Source organism: Petaurus breviceps, unplaced genomic scaffold (genome assembly GCF_028583685.1).
Source record: "Petaurus breviceps papuanus isolate PSGF00001 unplaced genomic scaffold, PetGlider_PUasm1.0 90847, whole genome shotgun sequence".
Lineage (NCBI taxonomy): Eukaryota > Metazoa > Chordata > Mammalia > Diprotodontia > Petauridae > Petaurus > Petaurus breviceps.
Window position 1 is genome coordinate 5,137,096 of NW_027187360.1, and position 11,402 is coordinate 5,148,497.

The 11,402-nt window shown below is 37.8% G+C and overlaps 1 protein-coding gene and 1 pseudogene across 1 annotated transcript in view; one reads left to right on the plus strand and one right to left on the minus strand.

The window, feature by feature from the left end:
* The window catches only part of DPM1 (dolichyl-phosphate mannosyltransferase subunit 1, catalytic), a 39,297-nt gene extending 33,872 nt beyond the window's left edge, over nt 1–5,425 (minus strand). Inside the window, exon 1 of the mRNA XM_069072416.1 lies at nt 5,418–5,425. Within this exon, the coding sequence (XP_068928517.1) occupies nt 5,418–5,423 (6 nt within the window). The 5' untranslated portion in view covers nt 5,424–5,425. The remainder of the gene's footprint in view (nt 1–5,417) is intronic.
* LOC138149589 (large ribosomal subunit protein eL39-like) lies at nt 2,715–3,576 on the plus strand (annotated as a pseudogene).
* Nucleotides 5,426–11,402: the final 5,977 nt, after the last annotated feature.

Here is an 11,402-nt window from a genome sequence, read left to right on the forward strand (position 1 = left end):
CTTTGACCCTGTCCCTTTTCAAAAGTGTGTGCTTCCAACTTCCCTACACCCCCCAACCTGCCCTCCCCTCAATCATCCCCCCTCTCATCACCTTCCCCCCTACTCTCTTGTAGGGTGAGATACCCTATTTAGTGTGTATGTCATTTGCTCCCCAAGCCAAATTCAATGAGAATAAGTTTGACCCATTACCTTTTGCCTTCCTATTCTTCCCCTCCATTGTAGCCATTTTCTCTTGCCTCTTCTATATGAGATAGTTTACCCCATTCTGTCTCTCCCCATCTCCTCTCATATTCCTCTCTCACCTCTTAATTTCACCTTTTAAGTATCATCCCTTCCTATTAAATTGGTCCTGTGCCCTCTATGTATACCTGTAAACATATATACACACATTCACATATGTATTCATATGCCGTATACCTTCCAATATAGACATATATATATATATATATATATATATATACATATATATATTTCTATTCCCTTCAACTTTTCATACTGAGAAAAGTTTCATCAGTTACAATTATAATTTTTCCATGTAGGAATGTTAATAGTTCAACTCTGATAAGTTCCTTATAATTTCTTTTCCCTATTTACCTTCTCATGCTTCTCTTGCTTCTTGTATCTGAATGTCAAATTTTCTATTCAACTCTGGTTTTTTCATCAAGAATGCTTGAAAGTCCTCTATTCCACTGAATGACCATATTTCCCTCTGAAACATGATACTTAGTTTTGTTGGGTAGGTGATTCTTGGTTTTAATCCCTTTGACCTCCAGAATATCATGTTCCAAGCCCTTTGGTCCCTCAGTATAGAAGCTGCCAGATCCTGAGTTATCCTGATAGTGTTTCCACAATATTCAAATTGTTTCTTCCTGGCTGCTTGTAATATTCTCTGCTTGATCTGGGAATTCTGGAACCAGGCTATAATATTCCTAGGAGTTTTCTTTTTGGGATCTTTTTCAGGGGGTAATCAGTGGATTCTTTCAACCTCTATTTTGCCCTCTGGTTCTAAAACATCAGGACAGTTTTCCTTGAGAATTTCTTGGAGGATGGTTTCTAGGTTCTTTCTTTGATCATGGCTTTCAGGTAGTCCAATAATTTTTAAATTATCTCTCCTGTATCTATTTTCCAGGTTAGTGGGTTTTCCCCATGAGATATTTCACATTGCCTTCTATTCTTTCATTTGTTTGTTTCTGTTTAACAGCATCTTGATTTCCCATAAAGTCATTAGCTTCCATTTGCTCCAATCTAATTCTGAAGGAATGATTCTCCTCAGTGAGCTTTTGAGATTCTTTTTCCATCTGGCAAATTCAGCTTTTTAAGGTATTCTTCTCCTCACTGCCTTTTTGAGCCTCTTTTGCCATTTGAGTTAGTCTGTTTTTTAAGGTGTTATTTTATGAAGTCAGGCTGTTGACTCTCATTTCATAATTTTCTTGCATCATTCTCATTTCTCTTTCCAACTTTTCCTCCATTTTTCTTATCTGTTTCTTAAGGTCCTCTATGGCCTGTAACCAGCTCATATTTTTCTTGGAAGCTTTGGTGCAGGAGTTCTGACTTCACTGTCTTCCTCCTGTTCCATGCTTTGATCCTTTTTGTCCCCAAAATAGGAGTCTGATGTTTGATTGCTTTGCTTGGTTTGCTTCCTTTGCCTGGTCATTTTGCCACCCAATTACTTGACTTTTGGGCTTTTTGCCACAGTAGGACTGTGCCACCAGATAGGGGAGTTTCGTTCCAAATTCTGGGGTTTTCTCAGTTGCCTGAGGTATTAGTTGGGTGCCCTCTCTGAAGCCTCCACACGCTCTGGCAAGCTGGTTGCACACTCCAGGACCTCCACCCTAGACCATAATCTAGGTCCAAGCAGGTTAAAGCAAGAGCGATTACCCCTCAGACTGGTTGCTTGGTCCTCCTACACTATTCAGGCCAGGAGCTGAAGCTGCCATGTAGTGGGGCGGGGCTGCGCCTGCAGCCCTTAGTGTCTTCTGGGCCCGAGGGCAAAAGCCAACGCACTCCCAACTACTGGGTCCCAAAGTTCACACTGCACTGACCTCTCACTTTGTGCTTAGCATCTATGTGTTGATAATTCTGCAAACCGCCACAGCTGCTGGTGATCTGGAGTCCCTCCAGCCAGTGGCTGGTCAGGCCCACCTTGGGTCTAAAATGCTTGCTGTGGGGCTGGGCTTGGCTCCCAGAGCTCTGCGCTAGCCAATTCTTGCCCTCAGTGGGAGGTTAGCTTCTCTGTGTCATTTTGTGGGTTCTATAGCCCCAAAGTTTGTTTAGAGTCCCCTTTTACATGAATTGGAGGCGGTGGGAGCTGGAGCTGTATGGAGGTCCTGTTTCTACTTTGCCATCATGACTCTGCCCCTGACAATGTGATTAAAAAATAAAAAGATGGACCTTTGTTTTAGGGGAGAAATTTGCAATTAGTAAAAGCACCGTACAATTTCTTAAAAGTAATCTTAGCTCATTCAGTTCTTCCTTTTTGCTTCTGGGCCCTATCCAATGTCCATTTCTAGTATCTGGAGTATGTATATATGACCATGTATATTTGTGTATACATGGCTCTGTATAGCCACATGTACATCTAATCTTTTAGCAATCTCTCCACATTATCTCTCTTTAAACAGCCAATTTGAAAGTTAATCCCACATCAATAACCAACCACTTCCTAATAAGATATAATCAATTTCATTTTTAACTTGTTTTTCTATTATGTCTAGGGCTTCTCAATTCTCCTTGAAGAAAAAAATTCATGACATGTAGGCTTGAAGATTCTGTGTAGCCTGTTAGACTTGGGCCTTTTTCATTTCTTCTGAGCCATAGATCATGTTTTTGTAACTCCCATATTCAATTTTTGCATTGAAGTCACAGACTATTGTGTATCTTTAACTGGGAGGTCTATATCAAATTCTTCATAAAATTTGTCTTATCTTTTCTAAGAGGCATTTCTTACATTTTAAATACAAGATAGGGAGGCATAGTTAAATAGCAGTTTGAAAAAAAATCGGGAGTTTTAGCAGCCTGCAAGTTCAGCATTCTGATTGTGATACAATAACCAAAAAAGCTAATGGACTTTTCAGCTGCATTAAGCAAAACTTGCAGGAATGAGGAAGTGATACTTCTAATGTCAGATCATAACCTGAAGTTATGCTGTATATGAAGACACTAGGAATATTTGGCCTGAAGAAGAAAATATCCAAGAGGGACATGATAGCCTTTTTTCACTTATCCTAACATTGTGGAGGTTTGGTGGTGTTCTATGATATCTTCCCACAAGACCCTGAGAATCAAGAGGTTTCTCACAAAAAAGCAGAAGCAAAATCATGACTGAGTGGATTTGAATGAAAACTGGCAACGATATCAGGTACAACTCAAAGGAGACATTGGAGAGGGACCAAGTTGAGTTTATAAAGAACTGTCTGTGAAATGATGTAAATTCATACACTTTGCCAGGCTCTTGCTCTTTATAAGAAGTACTCCCTTCTCATTCTGGAAGCTGTCTGCTAAGGTGCAAACATTAAAAAAAAAGTTATTGTTGAAGACTGCTCCTGCCATTTTGTTTTCATAGAGTGAATTGATCAATAAAATTACATGATATTTTCAATAGCTGTCTTCTGTATCCCTTTTTGTATAGGAATTGTACATTTGAGGTTATACCATACACAGCAGTGGCAATAATGAATCAATTTCAAATCTTGTCTCAAACAGTAGCTGTGTGATCCAGACCAAGAATCTGTTTCCTCTTGTATAGAATGGAGATAATGAGGTGGTTATAGGGATCAAATGAGAATAGGTACAATATGATTTGCAAAACTTCAGTTCTACAAAAACCAGGAGCTATCTCAGCCATATTATGTGACACTGGCTTTGTGCTGATCAAGGGCATAGAAATAAATTACCTGTTGATCCATAGCTTATTTTACTGATGAGATCAGCTGTTATGTTCCATACTATTGTGAGCTTGTGATTATTGACATTGACAGCATCTTGAATAGCATATTCATATTGAAGGACCCCAACTACCATTGTGGGAACTAGAATGATTTCAGGGAAATGACTTATTTATTTGCTGAAAATACAAATCTGCTAATATAGGACTTCTATGAAAAAAAAAACTGAGAAAGACATTATAGATATCTTCAAGCATTAGAAGGGCTGTCCTGTGGAAGAAGGTTTAGAGTCCAGGGATGGGGGAACCTGCAGCCTCGAAGCCACATGTGTGGCCTTCTAGGTCCTTGGGTGTGACCTTTTGACTGAGTCCAAGTTTTATAGAATAAATCCTTTTATTAAGGGGATTTGTTCTGTGTGGCCTCAAGGCCACAGGTTCCCCATCCCTGGCTTTAACCTATACTGTTTGGTCCCAGAAAGCAAAACTGTTACTAATGAGTAGAAGTTGACAAAAAACAAATTTAGGCTTGATGTTGGGAGAAATTTTTTTTAACTATTAGAGCTATCCAAATATGTAATAGGCCACCTTTGTAGGTAGTGAGTCCCCCCATCTTGGGAGATCTTCAAGGAGAAACTTTAATGATTACTTATCAGGATGGTTACTTTATCAGGTATGTTGTAATGGGTATGGATTGAACTAAATGGGCAGTGACATTCATTCCAACCTTTAAATTCTGTGATTGTATTTTTCTGATAAGGTCTCTCTGCTTTAATTCTCTCCCTACTCCAGTCAGTTGTCAAATTGATCTTCTTAAAGCATAAGTCGGACCCTTTTGTTAAATCAATTCCAGTGGTTCTCTCACCTCCAGGACCAAATATAACCTTACTTTTCTTTTGTCATTTTAAAAAAGATTAATTTTTCCCCAATTACATGTAAAAATAGGTTTTTTAAAATGCATTTTAGAGGGGGGGAAGGCAGGGCAATTGGGATTAAGTGACTTGCCCAAGGTCACAGGGCTACTAAGTGTTAAATCTGGATTTGAACTCAGGTCCTCCTGACTCTAGGAGTGCTCTATTCACTGCACCACCTAGTCACCCCCTAAAAATAGTTTTTAACTGATTATTTTTGAGTTCCAGATTCTTTCCCTTACCTCCTCTACCATTGAGAAGGCAAGCATTTGATATAGATTATACAAATGCAGTTATTCAAAACATATTTCCATGTTTGGAAAGAAAACACAGATAAGAAAAAACAAGAAAAAGAAAGTAAAGAAAAAGTATGCTTTGATCTGCATTCAGACTCCATCAGTTCTTTCTCTGGTGATGGACAGAATTTTTCATAATAAATCCTTCAGAATTATCTTGGATCATTATATTGCTGAAAATATCTAAGTCATTCAGTTGATCAACATTTAATATTGCTGTTACTCGTCTGTTTCTGCTCATTTCACTTTGCATCAGTTCATGTAAGTCTTTTCAGGTTTTTTTTTTTCTGGATTCTCCCTACTTTTCCAGGCACCTTATACCTCACTCACCCCCATGTACTCTGTGCCCTCCTTGCTGTTCTTCTATATAATACTCCATGTCCTCATTTTCACCATATGTTCCCCATGTATGGCACTTTTTCATTCTTCTACCTCCTGGCTTCCCAGGCTTCCTTCACATTGTAGCTAAAGTCCTACCTTCTGCATGAAGGCTTTCCTATCGCTCCTTAACCTTAGTGGCTTTCTTCTGAGATTATCTCTACCTTACTCTGTATATATCCAGTTGGTATGTAGTACCAACTCATAATCATATACTGCTCTGTAATTGTTTACATGTTTTCCACTCCATTAGACTGTGAGCTTCTTGAAGGCAGGATCTATTTTTATATCCTCAGTGCTAAGTAGAGTGCCTAGAGCATTTTTGTTGTTTCTCCTTCATGTCCAACTCTTTCTTGACCCCATTTAGGTTTTCTTGGCAAAGATATTGGGAGTGGTTCACCATTTCCTTCCCCGGCTCACTTTACAAATGAGGAGCTAAGACAAACAGTTAAATGACTTGCCCAGGGTCACTCAGCTACTAAGTGTCTGAAATGAGATTTTAATTCAGGAATATGAATCTTCCTGAGTCCAGGCCCCATACTGTATCCACTCAGCCACCCAGCTGCCCTGCCTGGAGCAAGAGCCTAATGAATGCTTGTTGATTTGATTGAATTAAACTTACATTTAATTGCAAATTCCTTTTGTTTTCTATTTTCATGTATAGTACAAATATAAAAATTGATATGATTCAGTTCTTGTATAATGTCAATTTAGTCACTGGATACTAATAGTTAACATTTATATAGATAATTTAAAAACTGTAATTCTTGTCTGCCTTTGTCCACTTTTCTACTACTTTCACTGTAGAAATGGAAGGGGACTACATAGGATTGAAGGCTATTTTGTAGTTTTCTTTTTGCTTGGCCTTTCTTAGCCAAATAATTCGTTATTGTGGCCGATCAATTGATAATGATCCCCTCTGTACTTAAGTAGGTTGGTCTTTGGAAGGCACACAGAGTCTATTGCCAGACTTATATACATGGTATAAAAAATGTCAACCTTCCTACTTGATCCTTTTCCTCTCTTTCACTCTCCCTACCTATACCTGACCTCCATTCCAGCAGTATATGACCATGGGCTAGAAATATCTGTTTGACTATAAAACAGATTATCAGTCAACTACATCAAAGTAGCGAAATTGATACTAGATTCTTAGTAAATTATTTTCACAGCTAAAAGAGGGCCAACATGACCATGTATGATCTGTGTCAAGTATAAACAGATTGCAGCCTATTTCAAGAAAAATTCAACTCTGTAAAAGTTGGCTAAGTGTCTACTCTGTCTACTGCTTCTCTTGATGCTACTGACTGTGTAACATGAATCCTTATCTAAAGAAGTTTAAAATCTTTTTGTAGAAGTATTCAACTCATATTTATGTACTGTTCCATAGTAAGCTTTAACATAAAAAAGGCTGTTAAATCCCAATACTTATTAATATAAGCAGCCTGTCACAGTGAGTAGAAAGAACACTCAACTAGTAGGGGTTGGTGATCTTGGGCTCTCCAAGAATTTCAGTTTCCTCATTCATAAAATGAACATTTTAGTAATTACTTAAAGATTCTAAAATCCAAATTGCTTTCTAGAATATATATAGACCAGTATGTTAGACCAAGTCACAGCTCTACCCCTATTTTAGAATACCAATATATGTATGGCTTGCTTTTTATAGCACCCCTACTGGAAATTTACTTTTTCTATCTTTTTATCATCTTTGCCAACTTTTGGGGAAAGAGGTATGGTTATGAGGTGAAACCTAGAGTTGTTTTGATTTTCATTTTTCTTATTGGTGATTCAGAGTGAACTTTTAAATGTTGTTAAAAGTTTGTGATTTTTCCTTTTGAGACATCTGCTCCTATCCCTTGACTACTTATCCACTGAAGAATGGCTTTTTATGTACATATATAACACATACATATATGTGTTAACACACACGTGTATCCATACACATATACCATGTATGCATGTATGTTTGTATGTTAATTTCCTATACCTGATAGTTTGAATATCTAACTCTTATCAGAGATATTTGATTAAAAGATTCCCCCCAATCAATAGCTTCCTTTTTATCATTGATGAATTGATTTTTATTATTTTTTTTAAAAAAATCTTACTCTTTGGTATTTCATTTTCACCTGATGTCTGTTCACTGATTAACTTAAGCACTTAAGAATGAAGAAAAGTACTTTTTGCTGAATTCACAGAGCTTTCATTTTAGTGTTACATTTATTGATTGGCTTCATCTTAAGCTTTTACAACAGCATAAATTAGAAAAAACAGGTGCTAGGTGGCACTGTGAGTCAATCTACATTTCCATGCCTTATCATTTAGATGAAATTTTTAACCAATTAAAGATTCAATATATAATGTCTTAAGAAAATTTGATTACATGACAATTTAGCAGAATGAAGAAGCAGGAAATTCTTTTTTTTTAAAGTGTTGGCTCTTCTTTGAGAGGGTAAGATACAGGGGAAAATCTAGGCAGTGAGAAAATAAAAAGTATCAATAAAAATCTATTTAAAAAAAGAATGAATATGTAAAAAGACTACAGAGTAGAGAAGGCTTATAAATTATGCTGTTAAAAAAATGCACCTAGACATTTTTAGGAGGCCTTCTGCCTATAAGTAAGTTTGCACTCATTAACCAGACTCCAGGAGAAGAATCTATCAACATTCCTCACTCCCTTAGTAATCTCTGCCTTTGGGCAAATCACTTTATCTCTTGAGATTCAATTTCCTCTTTTGTAAAATGGGGATAACCCTGGTCCTGCCAACCTCGCTAAAGTTGTGGGGAATCAAATGAGATGCTATGTGATAAGATTTATATGTAACATTTTTGGATTTACAAAATACATTCCCCACAATGTGAGGCATGTGGTGCAGGTGTTTATTATACATTAACTTTCAAAAATGAGAGAAATTAGGCTGGGGGAGGGTGACTTACATACACAGAGTAACACAAAGCCACTTGATTCCCAGTCCAGTGTTTTCTCTGTTATGCTTCCTGAATGTGAAAGTACTTTTCAAACTATAAAATCTTTTACTAATATAAGGTAGTAGAATGATTATTACCCATAATCCTAAGGGATATCTTTTACAATGATAATCAATAGTACTTTATTTTTTATTTTTGCCTTTTGGAGGACAATTGGGGTTAAGTAACTAAGTAACTTATCCAAGGTTACACGGCTAGTTTTTTTTTGTGTGTGGGTGTTAAGTGTCTGAGGTCAGAACTGAACTTGGGTCATTCTGACTCCAGGGCCAGCTCTTTACTCACTGTGCCACCTAGCCGCCCCAATTTTAGAAGAGGTCATGTGGCATAGTGGATAGGGGAGCCAATCTTGGAATCAGAAAGGCCTGGATTCAAGCTCTGCCTCTGACATAACATGGACCTTAAGACAGTGGGGAATTTGTTTATCTCTCAGTGCCCCCAGACAGCTCCCTAAGACTATAAATGACATGCAAGTTGCTTATCTGCCTTTTTAGACCAAATTTCCATATATAGGTCTCCCTATAAGGATGAAATCACAGGTCCATACCTCTACACACCTCTTTCTCCTCCTCCCCCGAATTAAATTGGGTCACTACAATGAAAAAAAAAATACTTGGGAATTCTTTTTTTGTCTACATAAAGTTTGAGTTTAAGCTTTTCAAATAGTTATTGAGCAAGATTATGATTCATTATCTGAAAAAGTATTTGATATTCTGAAGCATCTGTGATCTCATTGGTATGGTTACCCCCACCACCAATTCAATTTAACAAACATTTATTAAGAGCCATTCCCACAAATCATAATCCCTCTGTGCTTTTTCATCCTGAGTGATTCTTGTCTGACTTTTCATAAATCTAAGGTTTTACTCAATGTTCTTAGAGTCTTTATTTCTGGTTCATTTAATAAGTTGTGAATACCAGTGCTACACTTTGGTTATCCATCTTTTATCATTTGCTCTTGCTATGTGACTAGCCCACCTCCTTTGAACCTTCATATTCTATCATTAATGAGCCATGGCATGTTTTTAAGGCTTTGCTATGATGTAGATGTTATGATTAAACATTCTCTTTAAAGTGGAACTTCACTTTGAGCTAGATGCAGCATTGCCATGAATCTTATGAATATAGATATGGAAAAGAAGAGAGTTCCCCATATGCTGTTACCATATGTTCCTCCCAACAATAGATTATTCTGAAATACCTTAGCTGGCAGGGAGTTTTATATCTCAGAGCTGAATCCTACCGCTAATGAGATCAGACTCACTTAACATTGGACAGAATATCACAGAAGATTGAGTCATTATGGGCCAGGCGGGCTTTTCATTTGTCTTCTAGCTTTTAAAACTTCCTAACTCACCATCTCTGTACCTTTCCTTTAGAGCCATAATGGAACAGACACTGAGCTTCCAACATAATGAGACTTCTACAATCATCTCCTGGTTATTTAAACACCCTAGAGTAGTGACTCTCTATAGTTGATGGTCTTCTGATAATATCAAAATCAATTCACTATTTGGTCTTTTGCAAGAGTGTCTTGTGAAGTCTGGGTGCACAGTATAGAAAGGCTATTAGTGAAGTCTGGGTGAATCTGACACACTTAAACTCTATTCTGAATGAATGGGCAGTATCCGAGATTCACGGTTAATGTAGTTTAACAGTATACTTTCATGGACTAGAAATAAGAAATTAATAGTCCTTATAGGAACCATTCTTCCCCAAGTCACTTTCTGAAAGTCAAATATTCCAGACAATACCACTAATTTACTTCTTACACGAGGAATTTTGTATCTTCATTAATTTTGTGGAATTATGGATATAATAAAGTGATAAGGAATAAAAAAAAGAGAGGTAGTAAGATAAAGCATCATCACTCAACTCAAACTTCCTTCTCCAAAGTTACCAATGATCTTTTTTTTTTTTTTTTAAAGCAATCGGGGTTAAGTAACTTGCTCAAGGTTACACGGCCAGTTATTATTTCTGGGTGTGGTGCTGAGTATCTGAGCCCAGATTTGATCCAGGTCATCCCAACACTGGAGCCGGTGCTCTTACTTGCTGAGCCACCTGGCCGCCCCGAACCAATGATCTTTTAATTACCTAAACTGACAGTGCTTCCTCACTCCTCATCCTTGTGGATTTCTCTGCAGATGTTGGCACAGTTGCTCAATCTCTCCTCCTGAATAGTTTCTCTTCCCTGGGTTTTCATGACACAGTTGTCTCCTGGTTCTTCTTCTACCTGTCTGTTCTTTTTTTTTTCTTTTTAAATTTTCTTTTATTTTTTTAGTTTACTTCATTCATTTCCACAAGATTTTGAGTTACAAATTTTCTCCCCATTTTTCCCCTACCCACCACCCCAAAATATCGATCCCACTGAATGTCCCCTCCCCCAATCTTCTCTCTTCTATGTCTTTCCCCCATCCCCCCTCCGACTTTCCAGCGGGGCATGGTGGATCTCTATGCCCCAATGCCTATATATCTTATTTCCCAGTTACATGTAAAATAATAATACCACTAATATATTTTTTAAACATTTGATTTTAAACCTTTGAATTCCAGGTTCTTTCCCTACCTCCCTTGTCACCCATCCTTACTGGAAAGACAAGCAATTCACCATAGGCTGTACATGTGTAGCCTTGCAAAACATTTCCATAATGGATTTATTGTGAAAGACTGACTATATTTCCCTCTATCCCATCCCCCCCTTGTTCTATTTTCTACTTTGATCCTGTCCCTTTTCAAAAGTGGGTGCTTCCAACTTCCCTCCCCCCCAGCCTGCCCTCCCTTCCATCATCCCCCCTCTCATCCCCTTCACCCCTACTCTCCTGTAGGGTGAGATACCCTATTTAGTGTGTATGTGATTCCCTCTCTAAGCCAAATTCATTGAGCATAGGGTTGACTCATTCCCTTTTGCCTTCCTGTTCTTGGCCTCCATTGTAACAGTTTTCTCTTGCC